General features: G+C 38.2%; 1 protein-coding gene across 1 annotated transcript in view; it reads left to right on the forward strand.

The window, feature by feature from the left end:
* The window catches only part of POLR2B (RNA polymerase II subunit B), a 42,952-nt gene that overhangs the window by 14,467 nt on the left and 7,618 nt on the right, over positions 1-20,867 (forward strand). The window contains exons 7-17 of the mRNA XM_024579802.4: positions 427-591; positions 3,117-3,313; positions 3,469-3,588; positions 6,299-6,485; positions 9,179-9,322; positions 9,568-9,707; positions 9,807-9,918; positions 13,749-13,903; positions 14,642-14,840; positions 15,160-15,328; positions 20,060-20,156. Coding sequence (XP_024435570.1) covers positions 427-591; positions 3,117-3,313; positions 3,469-3,588; positions 6,299-6,485; positions 9,179-9,322; positions 9,568-9,707; positions 9,807-9,918; positions 13,749-13,903; positions 14,642-14,840; positions 15,160-15,328; positions 20,060-20,156 — 1,685 coding nt within the window. The remainder of the gene's footprint in view (positions 1-426; positions 592-3,116; positions 3,314-3,468; positions 3,589-6,298; positions 6,486-9,178; positions 9,323-9,567; positions 9,708-9,806; positions 9,919-13,748; positions 13,904-14,641; positions 14,841-15,159; positions 15,329-20,059; positions 20,157-20,867) is intronic.

The raw sequence follows: 20,867 nt of genomic DNA on the forward strand, positions 1-20,867 counted from the left end.
GCTTTTTTCCAACATATATCTGTCCATATTCTCTCTCACTTTTTCATATTCTCTCTTTTCTTTCAGAGGATTGATTGATTGATTGATTGATGTTGTGGGTAGAGAAGCTGAGGGGTCAGTGTTCATACTTTTTTTTGCGACCAAAAAGTCATTTCCAAATACAGTGTTGAGTGATTCTGAGAGAATTTTGGCAGGCGATAGTAGAGAAAGGATGTTTTCTCAGATCTAAATGACAAATCTGTCCATAAAATTAATAAATCTGTTCCAGTGGTTTTGAAAAGTAGCTATAGGACATTCCTTAGAGGGTGAGAAGCATCTTCTTTGGAAATAAATACAGTGATTAACATGTGTATAAAATGGTTCTTATGATGTTTTCATAGGGCTGTTAGATCTGTATACTCATGTTCTAATACTTTGTTTTCCTAGGGTGCAAAAAAGAGTGCTATTGGTCAGCGCATTGTGGCAACTTTACCATACATCAAGCAAGAAGTTCCCATCATTATCGTGTTCAGAGCATTAGGTTTTGTGTCTGACAGAGATATTTTAGAGCATATTATTTATGATTTTGAAGATCCAGAGATGATGGAAATGGTAATGTGTAAAAAAATATATTTCTTGTGTTTTATAAGATGTTCAAAGTTACTGACTGTTGTTAATCTTAAAACAAGTAGAAAGCTACTCTAAAGAGCAATTTACTTGTCACAAAGCTCATGCCATTTATTGTGTAGCGAAAGCCTTTAGCCTTGGGTTTTTCCCTGATAATTCTCAATAAAATAGATATGAAAACTAGATGCTTCAGGGTTCATTGACAGCTGCAAGAAAGAACAGTAGTAAGGAAAATCATAGAAGCATTCCAGTGTGGTATAATTTAGAAAAATGGGAAAATTAGTAGTTTATATCTTTTTTTTAAATACTTTTTATTTTGAAGTAATTTCAATCTTACAGAAAGTTGCAAAGAACTCCTGTGTACTCTTTACTCAGAATCGCCTGTTGTAACCTTTTGGCACATTTGCTTTAGCATTCTCTTTACATGCACCTTACTTCTGGAACATTAGAGAGTGCATTTCAGGGGTCATGCCCCTTTACTCCTAAAAACTTCAGTGTATATTTCCTAAGAACCAGGACACTCACTTACATAATCAGGACACTAAACTTAGCTACAATTCTGGTAACCCACAGATCTTACTCAGGTTTTTGCCAGTTGTCCCAATAATGTTCTTAGTGGCGTTTCCTTTTCCTGGTTCAGAATCCAGTCCAGGATCATGTATTGCATACTGTTTTCTGTCTCTTTTCCTCTTCTTTTTCCTCAGTGTTTAATAACATTGAAAGTTTTGGAGAGGATAGGCCATTTATTTTGTAGAATTTCCTTCAATTTGGGTTTTCTGATACTTCCTCATGATTTGATTCAATTTATACATTTGGGGGCAGGAAAAATACAGAAATAATATTGTGTGCTTCCCAGAGCATTGCATCAGGAGTCACATGATGTCGTTTTGTCCTATTATTTGTAATGTTAACTGTACAGTGTGGTGTCTTTAGGTTCCTCTTCTATAAAGTTACGATTTTTGTGGGAAGGTCCTTTGAGTCTAGATAAATACTCATTTCCTTATCAGTCTTTTCTATTAATGATCCTTGTCTCAATAAATACTAGTTGAGTCTTAAAATTGTTCTGAATTTGTCCAGAGACTTAAGACTACAGAGAGATAAAGTAAAATGCAGGCTGAGTATTGGTCACAAAGTTAGAAAGTGGAATACATTTTAGTTATCAGAGTATTTATTGATACAGTTACTTGAGAAAAATGGGTTCTGGTTAGATTTTATTGGTTTAAGCTTTTACCAGTAGTCATATGCTTTTTTTTTAATACTTAAAAATAGTGAGTATTTATTATTAAAAAAAAAGTAATACATGTTATCTTTTATCGGAAAGGCATCCCAAATGATTTGAACTGGGTTCAGATAGTACTGGAATTTTCTTAGTAAAGTGAAAGACCTGATTTGCTTTATGTATGTTGTCTTTTTGCCTTTTTAATGTACATATGTATGTTGTCTTTTTACATATACTGTATATGCACATTGTCTTTCTGAAAATTACTGTTTCTTTCTATATCTCTTATGAAGCTTAAGTCAGATTTTATGTCTGTGAGTCAAGCATTCACTGTGCAAAAGTGCTTTATTTTCTTTTCCTGAAAATACATTGTTATTTTTTTTTCAAATCCGTATCAACCTTAACAAACAGTTTCGTAACGACAATTACCTTTCAAAAGATTACTTTCTTTTTTTTTTTTTACCATACTGTAGCCTCACTTTTGAGTGGTTGACCTGACTTTTTTATGATCTTTGGTTCTGTGATTGGAATTTGGATGTTTAAACTTATGAATCGGTGATACGTGGACATAGGAAATCAAAGACAGGAAGGGCATGTCAGTGACTGTGATAGGACTTAAAGTGTATTTACAAGGGCCAATGTTACTAAATGTTGCCCCTCATTTCTCACAGTTCATTATTGTGTGAAATTGGAACTTTACAATGTGAGAACTGAAATGGGATTTAGAGATTATTTTGTTTAGCCTCTTTGTAGATGAGGAAACTGATTACATGGCTGCTGAGATACCATAGCTGCAGCAGGTGTGGAACGCAGGTCTCCCTAACAATGTGCCTTTAAAATATTCTCCTTTACATAAAAGTAAGTGGTTTTATTTACAGGATAAAAAACCTCTTAAACCAAGGTTTAAAACAATCTGGCACATTTATTCACTTGTAGGTTAGTAAATTTTAATTTAACTATTAAACGTCTTTAAATTGATTTCAGATATTTTGAAGGAACTTTGTTTTACCATTTTTATTAAAATGTAAAAAAAAAAGAAATGCTTTTGTTTTTATAATGGAATTATTTGTATTTTTCTGGAAAGTTCTGATCAATGGATTTTGTTAGAGATTTCTAGATCCCTAAAGTATCTTCACGTTCTGAGATTTTTTGGATTCCTTGATTTTCTAAAAGTATTTGCATAATTGATTAAACTTATCGGGATAGCTAACATATTGTAAATTAACAGTTGACTCATTTTTAAGGTGAAAATATGAATTTTAAAGTAACTTTTATGTAAATTATCTGATAGGTTAAACCTTCTCTTGATGAAGCTTTTGTCATCCAAGAACAGAATGTTGCACTAAATTTCATTGGCTCAAGAGGGGCAAAACCTGGTGTCACTAAAGAGAAAAGAATTAAATATGCAAAAGAAGTCTTACAAAAAGAAATGCTCCCTCATGTTGGTGTCAGTGATTTTTGTGAGACCAAAAAAGCTTATTTCTTGGGGTATGTTAAATTTCATTGTTTTAAGTTCTCTGCAAAGTATGTAGCTGAGATAAAGCTTTTCTTCAAGCTCAAAATGTCAAAAATGATTTTTTAATATATAAACTTTTTAAAATGCCAAAAGCCATGTATTTTCTTTTCTTTTCTTTTCTTTTTAGGTACATGGTTCATAGGTTGCTTTTAGCAGCTTTGGGTAGAAGAGAATTAGATGACAGAGATCACTATGGAAACAAAAGATTGGATCTTGCTGGACCACTACTTGCATTCTTATTTAGAGGGTAAGCAATTATAAAATGACATTATTATAGGTAGAGAGATTTCATTTTAGATTGGTCATTGCACGTAGAGGTGCTAAACTATCTTGGCATCAATACTGGGTGATATGAAGTTAACTACATTCTCTTTGCTTCTTGCCCAGATTTAGTTCTGCTTCATGTCTGAGAATTTCAAGTTTGTGAGAACAATTTATTATGGTCCTTGTTTACATTTTCTTTATCTCTCTGATAGCTTTGCAAGGCATTTGAAAAAGTTGATTTATTGCCTTGCTTTTCTCAGAGCCGATAATAGAACTTTTATTAGTCCTGCTTTTGCATTTTTTAAAAACACAAAAGCTGGAAGGAACTCCTATCAAAATATTAGCAGTGGTTGTCTCATGGTATCAGGGTTATATGTGATTATTTTTTAAAATATATTTATTGCTTATGCTATTACAGTTGTCCCATATCCCGCCCCCCTCACTTCACTCCATCCTGACTCCCCCTCCCTCCCACATTCCCCCCCATAGTTCATGTCCATGGGTCATACTTATAAGTTCTTTGGCTTCTACATTTCCTACCCTATTCTTACCCGCCCCCTGTTTATTTTCCATTTAAAATTTATGCTACTTATTCTCCGTACCATTCCCCCCACTCTCCCCCTCCTGCTCCTCTATTGATAACCCTCCATGTGAGCTCCATTTCTGTGGTTCCGTTCCTGTTCTAGCTGTTTGCTTAGTTTGCTTTTGTTTTTGTTTTAGGTGTGTTTGTTAATAACTGTGAGTTTGCTGTCATTCTTACTGTTCATATTTTTGATCTTTTTCTTAGATAAGTCCCTTTAACATTTCATATAATAAGGGCTTGGTGATGATGAACTCCTTGAACTTGACCTTATCTGAGAAGCACTTTATCTGCCCTTCCATTCTAAATGATAGCTTTGCTGGATAGAGTAATCTTGGATGTAGGTCCTTGCCTTTCATGACTTGGAATACTTCTTGCCAGCCCCTTCTTGCCTGTAAGGTCTCTTTGGAGAAATCAGCTGACAGTCTTATGGGCACTCCTTTGTAGGTAACTGTGTTCTTTTCTCTTGCTGCTTCTAAGATTCTCTCCTTCTGTTTCATCTTGGGTAATGTAATTATGATGTGCCTTGGTGTGTTCCTCCTTAGGTCCAGCTTCTTTGGGACTCTCTGAGCTTCCTGGACTTCTTGGAAGTCTATTTCCTTTGCCAGATTAGGGAAGTTCTCCATTATTTGTTCAAATAAGTTTTCAATTTTTTGTTCTTCCTCTTCTCCTTCTGGCACCCCTATAATTTGGATGTTGGAACGTTTAAAGGTGTCCTGGAGGTTCCTAAGCCTCTCCTCATTTTTCCAAATTCTTGTTTCTTCATTCTTTTCTGGTTGGATGTTTGTTTTTTCCTTCTGGTCCACACCATTGATTTGAGTCCCAGTTTCCTTCGCCTCACTATTGGTTCCCTGTACATTTTCCTTTGTCTCTCTTAGCATAGCCTTCATTTTTTCATCTAGTTTTCGACCAAATTCAACCAATTCTGTGAGCTTCTTGATAACCAGTGTTTTGAACTGTGTATCTGATAGGTTGGCTATCTGTTCGCTGCTTAGTTGAATGATTTCTGGAGCTTTGAAGTGTTCTGTCATTTGGGCCATTTTTTTTGTCTTGGTGCTTCTGTTACTTAAAGGGGCGGAGCTTTAGGTGTTCCCCGGGGTGGGGTAACGCTGGTTGCTGCGTTGTGATGATGTTCGTGGGGGAGGGGCCGAGAGGGAGAAATGGCGCCCGCTCCACTCCCTGCTGGATTTTAGTTACTCCCTCCGCTACCCACAATCAAACTGGGCCCCTCTGGTGCTGGTTCCCGAGTAAGTGGGCCTGTGCACACTGTAGGCCCCTGTGGGTCTCTCCAACGACCTCTCCCGTGAGGCTGGGAGTCTCTCCCGCTGCCGCCCCAACCCCCACGGGTGTTGTCAATCAGAGGTTTGAGGCTTTATTTCCCGGAGCTGGAGCCCTGGGTTGCGCGGTCTGCTTCGCTCCCCGCCATTCGCCCGGTTTATCTGTGCGTGAATGTGGGGCCGCAGGGTCTGCTAGTGGTCAGACTGCCTGCCCCGTTCGTCCCACATTCCGCCTGTCTTGGTCCCGCCATGGCAACGTGAGCCCTCTCCGCCTCGGCTGCCCGTCTCTGCCCCTCCTACTGGTCTGGATAAATGTTTATTTTTTATCTCCTTGGTGTCGGACTTCCTTGCCGTTGGATTTTCTGTCAGTTCCGGTTGTGCGAGGAGGCGCAGTGTGTCTGCCTACGCCGCCATCTTGGTTCTCCCTAGATGTGATTTTTATTTTATTTTTGTTACGTTTTTATATTTTCCTTTTATGGTGAACATATATAAGTTAAAAAAATTATTTTTGAAAATGAAATATGTAGGCAATTTAATAAAAATAAGATAATATTAGCAGTGTTGTGTATGTTTTGTTATTTAGTGTGTTGTAAATTAGTGTTAATTTCAACTTTTTTTATCACTCTGCTAAATAACCTCTTTTGACATTTTTTGTGCCTAATTGCTCCCTATGTGTTTATGTACTCTGTACATCTGTAATTTATACATGAAAAGAGTAATAATACCTCTATTTCTCTACTCCAACCACTTTTTGTCCCCTGTGGTCAGTATTGTTCCTACTGAGGATGCATGAGATAGACTTTCAGTTGTGGAAACAGTACCATTTTATTTGACAGCATGTTTAAGAATTTGCTTAAAGAAGTGCGGATCTATGCCCAGAAGTTTATTGATCGAGGAAAGGATTTTAACTTGGAGTTGGCAATTAAAACAAGGATTATATCAGATGGCCTAAAATATTCTTTAGCCACTGGAAACTGGGGTGACCAGAAGAAAGCTCATCAAGCCAGAGCTGGAGTATCTCAGGTAAGGAGGTCAACTGTGACTACAGGCGACAGGAAAATGCTATGGGACTAATAGATTCTTTCATTCATTCGATGCGAATTATTTTGCCTCCCCCCTCCTTGGTCAGATGTGAAAGCGCTAGAGGTTTTTGAATTATGAAAACGAAATTTTTCTTAAATCAGCTATTACTAATTACTAAGAGAGACTTAAGGTTTTGACTTTCATCAAGATAGTTAATAAATTAGCGTAGCTGTTTGGGAGGTGAGACAGTCCCTGTTAGTGAAATTTTTATGTCTTAAAAAACTTCGTATTAGAAGCTGACTCAGAATATAAATGGGTATCCACTTACTTTGTTGCAAAATATAGAACTTCTAATGCTGATTTCTCTGTCGGGTGGCTGTATGTATAGTGATTGCAGTATCTACTCTCAGATGGAATAATGGGGAATGTCTCACTAGGCATTTTAATTTTTTAAAATTTAGTTTTCATTGAAGATTGAGAATCTATAATGTAATGTCTAACTTCATGCTTTTTCTTTTTTTGGATCTTGGCCTCTTTGCTTGTACCAGTACCACCTGGCTAATTCAGTATTCAGACACCAACTTCAAGTGCTTGATTCCCAGAAACCTAGAGGCTCTGAGAAATTCTGGGAGGCTTTCTGATAGCAAAGTTAGATTTCTAGTTCCATTTAATTTAGTAAGGATTTATTGAGTATACACAGTATTTGTGATGCTGGGTTCACAAACATGAGTGGGATACTGTTCCAGCCCTCGAGGAGCTCACCATCTACTACAGGAAACAGGTTCATCCGAGTACAGCTTAGTAGGCTATGAGCTACGTTAGGATAAATGCCGCGTTGCCTGTTCAGTTCAGTGAATGTGGTTATTGGGAGTTTTGATGAGCCAGGGACTCTGCCACACATTGGAGATGCAAAGATGAATAAAACATCATCCCCAATCTCTAGTAGCTTACCATCTGTACTCACAGGTAGATGGAAATATATAGTTACAACATGGTACAGGATATATAAGGAGAGATGTGCACAGCTGCTTTGGGGAATGCTGTAAAAAGCATGTAACACAGCTGAGAGGGTGAAAAGGCATTCTTTAGGAGGTGACACCTGAGCTGAATCTTGAAGGGCAATTGGGAAATAGTCCAAGCCTGGGAGGAGTGGAGAACCAGTGGCTCACAGGAAAATGGGAGAAAATTTCTTGATATCCTGAACAAAGGGATGGAGAAAAGTGAACTAGTGTATGTGGGAGGAGCTAGAGCAGTCTAGGACTTTCAAATCAAAGTGGGAGGGTTAGGAAGACGGAGTTGGAGAGGGGAGTGACGTATTCATTTTTGTTTTTAGGTAGTTTCACAGTAATTGGCAGTGTGAAGAAAAGATTTGAGAAGGGTAAAGTTGGTGGGAGGAAGATTGTTGCAACAGACTGAGTGACAAATAATTGGGGCCTGGAGTAGAGCAGTCTTGTGGAGATGGAGAGTGGAGTCAATTTGAGAACTATTTAGGAAGTATGTTTTGTAACATTTTGTGATTGACTAAGTTCAGTGATGGAAAACTCCATAGAGTATATAGAAAAGAGAACAGATCTTCCTGGAGGTAGTCAGATGGCCTTTACAGAGCAGGCAGAGCAGCATGGGGAAATGCGTTCTGTTCTGTGGCAGCAGCTTGGTCAAAGGTACGGAGGTGAGAGGGTGTTTGGCAGTGCTGGCGGAGTTCGGGAGTTTAGGAGGCTGGTGTGGGAAGGTCGTTTGGGACTTCATGGAAAAGAGTTTTAAAAGTGTGCTCCTCAGTAGTTGGTGGGGAGCTGTTTTAACATTTTTTAAATGGGTGAGAGAGGTGACGTACCTGTGTTTCAATCTGGCAGTCGAGAAGGGTAGATTGAAGGGGACATTGCAGGAACTTACAAGGTGATGATAGTAGTATAGGTAAGAGTTGAGGGGCTGGTGTTTGCTGTGCCATTGGGAATGGAGGGGTTGAGTTTCTGAGAAAATTTGAAAATAGAGTTGACTGGGTATGTTTGTTGATGTGTGATACGAGGAAGTCAGAGGCAAAAACTGTCTTGAGATTTCTGGATTGGAAGATTAAGGGAAGGGTGATGCCATTAACCATGATGGGAGACTTAGGAAGAGGAAGGAGGTAGGGTTGTTGTAGGGCTGGGAAAGATGGTGATTTGTTACTAGCTATATTGAGCTTGTATTGCTCACTCTATATCCCTCTAAATGTTACCTTACTTATTGCCTTGCTTGATATCCTGTAAGTATTGAATGTCCTTGTTGGATTCAGAGGTCTCAACCTGGAAAAAGTACTGGGGTGGATTAGTGATGTCTGTTATGGTCAAAGGAATGTGAATTGATACCATTTAATGCTTACTGAGTGCCTCATGTATGCCAAGTATTGTTCTAGGCACTGAGATGCAACAGAGAACAAAACAAATAAAAAATCCCCACCATAAAGAAAACATTTTTGCTGTGTGGTGGTGTATTAGAACTGTACATTACATATTTACCATCTGTGTTTAAAGGAGCAGTTAAATTATGGAAGTTAACGCGAGTGAACAAGATTATCCTGGGAAAGGATGATGTAAGGCAGGATGGGGTCAGTTTGACGCATAACGGGTTATATGTAAAAATATGACTTTGCCTCATTCTAGTATTTGCCAAAAATGTGACAAATGCCTGAACTTTAAAACTTTGTCATTGTGTTCTAGGTATTAAACCGCCTGACTTTTGCATCTACTCTTTCTCACCTGCGTCGTTTGAATTCTCCTATTGGTAGAGATGGCAAGTTGGCCAAACCAAGACAGTTGCATAATACGCTGTGGGGAATGGTGTGTCCTGCTGAGACCCCAGAGGTAATGCGTGAGAATTTATGTTCGGAACAAAGAGTCTGCCAGTAATTATGTAGGATATAATTACTTTGAGAGAGAGTTTTTATTTAATTATGTAGTGTGGTTTAGAATTACGATATTATTTGTAATTTTGTTCTTTGAAAGTAAGAGTAAATCCTAAAATGCAGTTGAAGGAAAAGTGTTTATGAAAGAGAATTTTGATAGGCCTGTTAAATCAATATGACTAATACTTTGTTTATTATTCCCAGGGCCATGCTGTGGGACTTGTGAAGAATTTAGCCCTGATGGCTTATATTTCAGTTGGATCTCAACCTTCTCCAATTCTGGAATTTTTAGAAGAATGGAGTATGGAAAATTTAGAAGAAATTTCTCCTGCAGCTATTGCTGAGTGTGTACACATGCAATTAAAACAAAAAAGCTACTAATTTTTGGTTATAGCTCAGTGTAGAGTTACTAAGTGCAAAATGCTTTTGGTTTTGTATTTTAGTGCAACCAAAATTTTTGTTAATGGCTGCTGGGTTGGAATACATAAAGACCCTGAACAGCTCATGAACACTCTGAGGAAACTGCGGCGTCAGATGGACATCATCGTGTCTGAAGTAAGAGTTTAATTAACTAAGAGGGCGTGATCTCTGGGATTTCTAAATAAGGCGTAGGATGAGAGAAAATTTTCTTTGTATTGACATCTTTAACTGGTTTCTTGAATTGTAAAGTACATTGTCAAAAGTGTAGGTGATATTTTGAGCTAAATTCAATTAGTATAAAGTATTGTTTGCTCTAATGCTTTAGATATATGCTCCTAAAACTTGCTATGTAATTTAAGTTCTTAAATCACATTTTAGAACTTAAATTATATTTTAAAGTAAACAGAATTTTTTTGAGGATCTTTTAATAAGGATGACAACAATGCTTTTATTTTATTTTTTTAGAGAGAGGGGAAGGGAGGGAGAGAAATATCAATGAGAGAAACATCTATCGGTTGCCTCTTGAACATGCCCCAACCGGGGACCTAACTGCAACCCAGCCATGTGCCCTGACCGGGAATGGAACCTGTGATCTTTTGCTTTGTGGACAACGCCCAGCCATCTGAGCCACACCGGTCAGGGCTGACAACAGTGCTTTTAAAAAGGGAATAATCATCTCTGAACCTTCTGAATCCAGAGATTCATTCAGAAAGTGTGATTTACCTCTAATTGATTCTCATATTTAGGTGGATATTGAAATGCTTTGGGATAAGGTTGGATTTTTAACAAATTACTAAAATAATAACATGAGCTTTATTACTTCCTAAGGTAGGGCTTTTGCTTTTAGTACTCTATGAAGTCTTTTTGATTCTTCCAAATCTACCCGTGGGGTCTGTCTAGGTGAAATGGATTTGGAGGGAAACTGTAATACACTTAAGCCAGTAGCTGGCCTCCTTTCTACCTAGCAGAGCGGAGCAGAGAGTTTGGTTGCTCCAGGCCTTACTCCAGCAGGCAGACACCCTAGGTGTTGACCCAGTGTTTTCACAGCTTGAAGGCGGGAAGAGCATGTTTTCGTTTGAGGGCAGGCAGGGCTGAGAGAAAACCTAAGAACCAAAATTGGCTGTATTTTTTATGAGTAAGAACTTTGTTAATGCCATGTTTTTCTGCTGAGAGCCATCTTCAGCTTTTCTGTATTCTCTGAGGTAAAACTAAATTCTTCATGCTGTTTTAGGCCTTTTTACCTTTTCATGGCCCATTCTCTCAATCTGGAGTTATTTCTGCTCCCCATGGCCCAATGCCTCCTTAAAAACAGGCAGTAGGGAGAAGGGTGTGCTTATTACTATTATTTTTTCCAGGTGAATCTCACTTATTCTGCAAATGCAGATTAACACTCATCTTCTTCAGGATCCCTTACCTGACTTCCCAGTTTGATTTAGATCAGAGGTTGGCAATCATTTTCTTTCTTTTTTTTTTTTAAGGTTTATTTTTTCATTTATTTTATTTATTTATTTTTAGAGAGGAAGGGAGGGAGAAGGAGAAGGAGAGAAACATCACTGCATGGTTGCCTCTTGTGTACCCCCTACTGGGGACCTGGCCCCCAACCCAGGCATGTGCCCTGACTGGGAATCAAACTGGAGACCCTTTGGTTCGCAGGCCGGTGCTCAATCCATTGAGCCACACCAGCCAGGATGGCAAGCATTTTCTATAAAGGGCCAAATATTAAATATTTCAGGCTTTGTTTACCATGCAGTGTCTGTTGTGCAGTTCCACGCTGGTGTCATAGTGAAAAGCAGCCATAGACAGTATGTGAACCAAATAAACTATGTATAAAAACAGATGGCAGATGAGGGCAGATTTGGCCTGTAGACTGTTCACTGACCCCCATATTTAGATTATTGTTACTGTAGATAGCATATTTACTTAAACACTTCTGACAGGATGCTTATACCGTGTAGTAACTATTGATTCATGTGCCTGACTCACTCACTACATTGTTAACTCCTCGGAGACAGGGAACAAGTCTTACTATGCCTGGATTTTCTGCTCTGAACATGGTGCTGACCTATAGTAGACCTTGAATGTTTGTCGAACACTGTAATTGGGCGTGTGTCCTTGGACCAGGCAGTTTAGTCTCCTGTTGGAGAGAGATGTTGGGAGCCTTTCTGTGGGGGGATTGTGTCTATTTTTCAGAAGTAGTCTGTACTTTTTCTTTTCCTTCGTATTTTCTGATTACCAGAAGTTATCATTTTCCCCATATCTAACTTGAGTCATCTGTTGGGCTTGTTAGGCTTTCCTGTCAATAGTCCTCTAAAAGTTCTAAAGAACACCTGTTTCCTTTGGAACATAAGATACTGTTTGACCTTTGAGAGGCACAACTCAATTTATGTCCTTTTGTTAAGTTACTAGAGCTGTATTCTACTAGGCATTCTCTAAGGATTCAAGGCAAAGCATTTGAAAGCAGTGTCTTTTCTGTGACTTGAGAATGCCACTCATGTTTTTGCTCACAGACAACTGTTTCTCATATTGTTTTTCAAGGATAGGAAGTGGGCTAAGAACTTGGAACATTTTCTTCTTATTGGCTTTGATGCTTTAGTTTTGGAGAACTTAATGTTTTTGGTAAAGCTTTTATGCCTTACTATTTTTTAAAAAGATTTATTCATTTAATTTTAAAGAGAGGGAAAGGGAGGGAGAAAGAAAGGGAGAGAAACATCGATATTAGAGAAAACCGTTGGTTGGTGCCTCTAGCACATGCCCTAAGTGGGACCGAACCAGCAACCTAGGCATGTGCCCTGACTGGGATTCGAACTGGCGACCTTTCACTTTGCTGGATGAAATGCAACCGGTCAGGGCTGGTTTACTACTGTTTTTAAACTGAGTAATTCAGATCTTTTCCTTTCTTAAATAGACTAAGTCTTTCATTTTATAATAAAAGTATCCAGATATGATTTTACTTTTTAAAAGTACTTTTATAGAGAAATAGCAGTCTATTTTTTTCATTTCCTAGCTCATTGGCAGTTCATTTCCTAGCTGACTTCCAAGATTATATATTAGATCTAGAGAATTAACTTGAAATTCTTGGGGTTTTTTTGCTTATTTTTTTATGTATAAGTACTTCAGATTCTGCAGTGCTTTTAATAATTATTACACTCTTTATTGCAAATTTTTTATATTTTTGATATATTCTAGGAATATATTTTTTAGCACTATCTGGGAGAAATATGTGAGCTACATACTCAATTAAAATTTTTCTAGTTGCCATTTTAAAAAGTAAAAAACAAAATAATTTTAATGATATACTTTATTTTGACCTGATGCATCTAAAATATTACACTTTTAACATATAATCAAAATAAATATTATTAGTGAAAAAATTTACTTTTTTTTTTTTTTTTTTGGTGGTACTGTCTTTGAAATCCAGTGTGTAGTTTATACTTAGAGCATATGTCAGTTTGCATTGGCCACATTTTAGGTGCTCAGTGGTGATGTGGTTAACAACGACTATATTGGACAGCTAGGCGGTAAGCCGTTTGTCTCTTAGGTGAGTGGGAGAAGTCAGGCTTATTACTGGGAAAGTATTATCAAGTCAGTGTTACAGGGCTGGTTGTCAGAAGGTTACAGAGTGAAGTACATGCAATTATCAAAGAGGCAAAGTAAGAAATTGCCATTTACTAGTGTTTGCGATACCAAAAATAGTTTTTCAATTGCTTTATCTTGCATGACATTATTACTAGAAGTTGCTGCTGAGCTCTATAGTTACCAAGATTAGATAGTTGTCCTTTATAAAATTTAAAATTGTACCTAGATTTTTAGTATATTAACCAATGATAAACTAAAATTTGTCCATTTTGTTTGATAATTGGGTGCTCCACAAATTCATTAGGAATTTTATTGTATTTTTAGCTAAACCTTGATGATACAGAGAAAATAAAAGTCCGTGAGGTTTTTTTTTTTTTTTTTATATCTAGGTTTCTATGATCAGAGATATTCGAGAGAGGGAGATTCGGATCTATACAGATGCAGGTCGTATTTGTAGGCCTCTCCTGATTGTGGAAAAACAGAAGCTACTGTTGAAGAAGAGACATATCGATCAATTGAAAGAGAGAGAATATAACAACTACAGGTGAGTACACGCAGTGAGAACGAATTGAGCTATAATTCACAAACCGTAAAGTTAATGATTTTAAAGTATACAGTGCAGTGGTTTTTAGTATATTCACAAGATTGTGTAACCATCACCACCATCTAACACCGGAACATTTTCATCGCCCAAAAAAGAAACTGTACTCATCAGCAGTCACACTTGTTTTTTTTAAAGTTTTGTTACCAAGTAAGGGACTTCACAAGTTTTGTTTAAGCGTCAAAGTCTTTGTGATTCGTTAAAGTCTAGTAAAAATAATAAGTAACAAATATTACAAATAACATATAATATGAACAATATATAAATAAATTAAATAAAAAGATGGACCTGCTTTAAAATTTATTTTTAGTAATATATGAGTGTATATAATTTTATTGTAAAAAAACCCAAACAGTATGTGTAATAAAAGCCCCTAATTCATACTCTCGTCTTCAAAAGTAAGTACTGTTAACCATTGGGTATGTATTCCTCTAGACCTTAATCTGTGTATTATATACCTACCCCTTACCCTCACAAATATATTCCTTTCTTCAGGGTAAAACAAAACTAGTAATAATAATGTCTAGTAACTTGCTTTTTTTCACTGTTAACAGTAATATGCCTATTTTGGAACTCTTTCTATATGAGTAAATATAGGTATAGGAATACTCTCTATTAGGTAGAATGATTAGTTAAAAGAGTTCAGAAAATAAGGAAACTAAAAGAATTCTTCTTTTTTAGTTGGCAGGATCTTGTGGCCAGTGGGGTAGTAGAATATATTGATACTCTAGAAGAAGAAACAGTGATGCTTGCAATGACTCCGGATGATTTGCAGGAGAAAGAAGTAGCTTATTGTTCCACGTATACACATTGCGAGATTCACCCGTCAATGATTCTTGGTGTCTGTGCATCTATCATTCCATTTCCTGATCATAACCAGGTTGGTAGCCGTCTGTAACTTCTCATTTGTGAGAAATTGGGGGAAGTAGAATAGAAGTTAGAGATTAGTGTGTCGTTTTTAAAGAAGAGCCTTTTAAAGAAAAGCCTGTGAACTCCAAAGAATCAGAATTTAACATGCTTATTCTTGAGTTTCACTGTTAAGAGCCATAATTAATTATTCCAAAGGGTTATCACTTCTCTCTCAGGAAAAAAAAAAAAATTTACCAATCATATTTTGATTTATATAGTAACCTGTAGAGTCTATTCCTTTAGAAATAATTAAATTTTTATTGATTCTGCTTTTTTATTTCTGTCCCTAGTCCCCTAGAAACACATACCAGTCTGCTATGGGTAAGCAGGCTATGGGAGTTTATATCACCAACTTTCATGTTCGTATGGATACATTAGCTCATGTTCTTTATTATCCTCAAAAACCACTTGTGACTACACGGTCTATGGAATATCTACGATTTAGAGAGCTGCCAGCGGGTATGTTCAGTTTTGTTCTACATTTTTTAAGATTTTTCATGCTTAAGGCACTTCCTGGGTTCTTGGGAAGGCTAATAAAATGTATATGACATTAACCTTCCCAGGTTAAAAACAGATAAATTCTGGTTTTGACCTATTGATTTTGAGTTGCTGCCAGAACATCTAATTGGAAGAAATTATCTTCCAGTAGTGAGTTGCAAGTATGATTTGAAAGAAGGTCAAATCTAGAGCTGTGCAATTTTTGATATATTAATGGTAACTGTAGATGACTATAAAATTGCTGAGGTTATGTTCAGAGCTAGACTATAGCCCGAGGTAGACAGAACTTTAGTCCCTAGGAAAAGAAATCAGGAGAGGGGATTTGGGACATAGTTGATGAGGAGAATCAGCAGTTGGCAGGAGGAGATTCTCAAGGAGACTGGACAATAGGCAGAGTGGTGCAGAGTAGTCTAAAGGGTATGAGAGTGTTGAATGTAAAAGCAGACAGCGTGTTCTTTGGTACAGTTGTCTTCTTGTATCATTAACAAATTTTGGCTTTTACTGTGGGTAACATTGTGCCTTGTAAATAGTGGCTTTAAATTATTAATTGTAATAAGGGACCTAACATTTGGATAGCAGATTCTCATAGGTTAGAATGATTTATTTTTAAAGTCCTCCACAAGGGGTTACTCTTGTCTAGAAAAACAAAAGCTGTTAAGTTTTCGACAGTGTGCTCATATCTTTGGGCTATGCTTACAGTGCTATGCTTTCTTCAGCATACGGATGGATACTAGTTTCTTCATAGCTAAAAAAGAAAATAAAGATAACTGAAGGATTGGGTTTGAAGTAAAATGTCCCTTTGGTACTGATGGGAAGTGGTGAGAGCTTGGTGGTAGGGTCTGCATGCCTTTCAGTTCTGTTACTGTTTCATGCCTTAATCATGTTATCTGTCTGTCTATCCATCTGTTTAAAAACTTTGAGATATTTCAAACTTAAGGAAAAGTTGTAAGACTAGTACAAATAACTCCTGTATACTCTTCATCCAGATATCCTAGTTTCTATTTTACCACATTTGCCTCATTTCTCCCCTTTCTCTTTCTGAACCATTTGAGAATAAGTTGCAGAGATGAAGCCACATCATTCTTTAATTCCTCAGTGTATGCTCCTTAAAAACAAGGACAGCTCCATACGACAGTCATCAAATCAGCAGGTTAGCATTGATCCCCGTCTAGTCAGTAGGCTCTGGTTCAGATTTTGCCGGTTGTCCTCACAGTGTCCTGTTGGGTCCAGGATCTGATTGAGGACTGTGCATTGCATTTCGTTGCATGTCTCTCTGAGTCTTCTTAATCTGGAACAGTTCCTTAGTCTTTCCTCGTCTCTCATGACGTTGACGTTTTTGGAGAGTTCAGGCAAGTTACTAGGTATGTTCCATGCTATTAGAATGTCTTCTAGGCCCTCTCACTTGACAGCACTAAGAAAAATAGATACGCGTATATCCAAACACACCCTCTTACCTAATTTTCTATCTCTGTATAGGAAAGAATCGTGAGTTCACACCATGGTGTTTATCTTAGAACTTCTCACAGTGAAGAAGCCTCTCACAGTGAGAAGTCTGGCCCCTGTTGTCCTCAGTGTATTTGCTTTGCCCAGTCTGTTGCTGGAACCAGTCTCCTGACCACCCTGGCTGAATTACTGGCCGCGACCCCTGCGTAACACACCAGCGGCAGTGGCTAACTTCTGAGTGCTGACCAGGGGCAGCGGGCCGATCAGGTTATCTTAAGGAAAGTATTTCTGATTACTATCACTCCTGTTTCTGTAGAGTACTGTTACCTTGTGTGACATCTTTCTGGGAGCAAAGGTCCTTGTGGCGAAAGTTCACCTTGACTTAAAGTGGGTCTGGGCTTTGAGCCTCCTCAGTGCTGAGCTGAGGCTTGAAGTGGGTGGAGTGGGTGAAGACAGAGTGGCAGGAAGGCTTGGAGCCTGGCTGACGTGATTTAACAGGTATATAGTCCTTGAACTGGCAGATATTTTAACAAAGTTATTAATATTTATTGAACATTCAATGTGTGTGAAACACTGTCCAAGGTGCTTTACACATAATTTCTAAACCTCATAAAAGCTTTGTGATGTTTATTCACCTGCAAAATGAGAATGATAATAGTACCTCTGTGATGATTAAATGGTTAAATCCACTTAAAAGCCATGGCTTAGTGCCTTGCAGTAAGGGAGGTATAAATGTCAGTTGATTAGTAACAGTTGTGGTTATACCATCTCTGTTTACACATGTGGAGACAGGATCAGAAGGGTTATTGCCTAGAGTTACATAACTTAATTATATAAATCCAGAATTTAAACTCTTGTGTATGTTATGCCTTTTTGACCAGATATAGGCCTTGACCTCCACCACCCCCCGTCTTTCCCTTTCTTGTGTTCTTTTTACTACATTGCTTCCTGATTTTGGACTATTAAGCTAAGGAAACAATTCAGAAGTTTACTGTTTTCAGCTAAATTGAGCTGACCTCTCGTACCTGCCAAAATACCGTGGGTAAAGGTTGTAGGATGGAGGAGGTTGCCTCCTGGGCGTTAGTGGACGTGGCATACATGGGCGATCCAGGGATTGCCGCACAAGAGGCTGAAAGCCTCACAGGGCCAAGACGAGTTGAGCACCTATAGGCTGCGTACCTGGAGAAGAGTGGGGCCATAGCAGTGCTCCATGGAAAGGTGAGGACATGCTAGGAGGTCTTCCCCATTCCATGTATCACAAATGTCACTTATGTCCTAGGATCACATCATGTCTCCCAAGACCCTGAGATTTCTGCAAATTCTCAATTCTTTTCAGGTCTCTCTGCCTTCAAAGTCCTGCATTATGCTGCTTAGCTGTGTGAAACTTAAAATTCTTCTAGCTCTCCCACAGAATGCACACAAAAGGATGATGACCAGTGTGGATGTTACTGAAGAGTTCTTAGAGGAAATCATTAAATTTCAAGAGGAGTTTTTATTGCACACCTGAGAAGTGACTCTCTGACTTTGCTGATCTCTTCTTGTCAGTCTACTACTGGGGACTTTATCTCTGGCCCTTCCCAGGAAGGGCTCAGCTCCCCTGACACTGTCCTGCCCTTGGAGAATTTCACACTCTCCTTCCTCCCTAAGCAGAGCATTCTAGCTTTTTCCGCTCCCAGGCTAAATACTCCAACGCATGCAGGTGCTCAGAAAAACAAATGCCTTGTTTCTATGATCCCTCATCCCTAGAGAGCAGTCACGTTTACAGTTAGCACAAGCATTTCATGTTACGTGTTAAAGAGCCCTGCTATCTCAGATTCGTGCAGGACTAGGCTGGGCTGGTGAGTAGTTGGTGAGTAGTTGGTGAATGGAGAGAGGTTTGCCTGCCTCTCGAGTTTAGCCTGATTTAGCTTGATCTGTGGTTGTGATATGTATGTGCAGACCCAGTGATGTCAGATATATTTTTCAAGAAAAGTTTGAAACCTAAGCTTTTGTGTGAAATTTCTTTTTAAAATGTTAGGGATGAATTCAGGTTAAAAACAGACTCTGGAATCAGCTGCCTTGGGCCAGCGTGTGTAAAACAGCTGGTGGAAAGCTTTCCGTGGCACAGCAGTCAGAGCTTTCAAGGAGCAAATGTAGTTGTTGGGGAGCAGGGCCTACCCTTCGCGTGCATCCTTTCTCCAGATCTGTTTGTCCTTTGGGTGGGGGTGAGTGGGACTTGGAGCAGTGTGTCTGAGTGTCCCAGACCAGCAGCACTGCCACCCCTACTTACACTCCACTTGTTAAACTGTTATATTCCTGCTGAATTCACAAAGGAGTAAATGAAGGGTGTGTCTTTTTATGAAGGGTAGGTTTTTTGAAAATTCAATTTTGGTTTAAGGAAGCAGATATAAAAGATTTATTCAGAATTCAGATAACCAAAACCTTCAGTAATCCAGATTTTGGTTCCTTTATATTCTGTAGTCATAGTTTTTAGTCCACATTTGAAATATTTAAATGAAGATGTTTTGTTAACTATAGCTTTAGAGTATATTTTAATTTTTGGAAAAATCTGATGATTTACAAATATGTGGATTATGTTCATTGAAACCATACTTGCATTCAAAAGTCATTTCTTGTATTGTAATCTAGTGTGATTTCACCTTTTTTTTCCCCTCTTGAATACTTGGTATTTTTTTTTTTTTACAGTCTCATCAAAAGTAGTTTCTGCAGCGAGGGGGGTCTGGAGCAACAAAGAGTAAGATTGTAGTGGTGAAGATATAATACCACTTTTTTGGTGGCATAGGAAGTGGATCTAGGAACAGAGCTGGGAAGAGGTGGTACCAGGTTCCAACCTAAAGTCAGAAATCAGCCCATTGCTTTTTAACTTTGGGATCATGGATAAGTTACTTAATTAGCTCTTTCTGATAATGAGAATAATAATAATAATAATACAGCCTTGTTTATGACACAGGGTTACTGTGAGAATCATGAAACTTGGCTTGGGGAGGTGCTTTGTAAATCTGATGTAACTTGTGTATATAAGCACCAGTTCTAAGAAAGAATAACTGGGAATGACTGCTCTCAGGATTTGCTTGTATTAACTGTTAAGCCATCGGAGTAGTTGCCTCACGGATTGCTATTCCAGGAGGAGTTGCCATGGCGAAGAAAGCTGTGGCAGATACAGTGAAATAAAATTGATGTAAAAGAAAAGGGCAATTTGTCTTTGTTTCCCACATGATGCTTTAATGTGTGCTCTTCAATGCACCACAGGTATCAACTCAATTGTGGCCATTGCGTCATACACCGGATACAATCAAGAGGACTCTGTCATCATGAATCGTTCAGCTGTAGACCGAGGCTTTTTCAGGTCAGCTATTTATAAAAGTTGAATATAGAAATGATGGAAATATTAATGTGTTAATCAAAACACTTCTCTAAAAATAGGTTTGACTTATATGCATTCAAACTTTTTGGTGGTTTTGAAGGTCAGACTTGGAGAAAGTTCGATCTGAGAACAAATTTTTCTGTTAAGATACTTAATCTTTTGCCTCCATTCATGAAGCTTGTGGCTCTCTGGCAGGCCCAGGCTGTTGTGGGTGCCTGTGTAGAGCTTAGTGTGGCGAAACCAGTGCCTTACTCAGAAAGCAGAAGGCCTGGTTGACGGCCTTGAACCGCTGAAGACACTGCTTCCTGTACCTCAGGATTTTCAGATGCTAATATTTTGATCCCCCCCCCCCCCCCCCCCCGAGGCTTTTTTGTAAAAGCAAATGCGTGTTCGAATTTAGGTAATATAGAAACATCTAAGAAATAAAAATAACCCTGTAATCTTAGGACCCATACATAACTGTTAAAATTATAATGTGTTTTCTTTTCAATTTTCTTTTCTATTATGCTATTTATTAACAAAACAGTTTCAAATCCTTGGCATATGCTGACTGGTTAAAAATTTGGGAATTTAGAAGAGGATGCATTTTTTTTGGGGGGGGGTGCAGTTTCAGAGGCTAGCACTAGGACCATAGGGCGGGCATTATAGCTTAGCATATCATGCATGGACTTCTCACTTGCACTGTTGGGACAG

Source organism: Desmodus rotundus, chromosome 4, assembly GCF_022682495.2.
Source record: "Desmodus rotundus isolate HL8 chromosome 4, HLdesRot8A.1, whole genome shotgun sequence".
Lineage (NCBI taxonomy): Eukaryota > Metazoa > Chordata > Mammalia > Chiroptera > Phyllostomidae > Desmodus > Desmodus rotundus.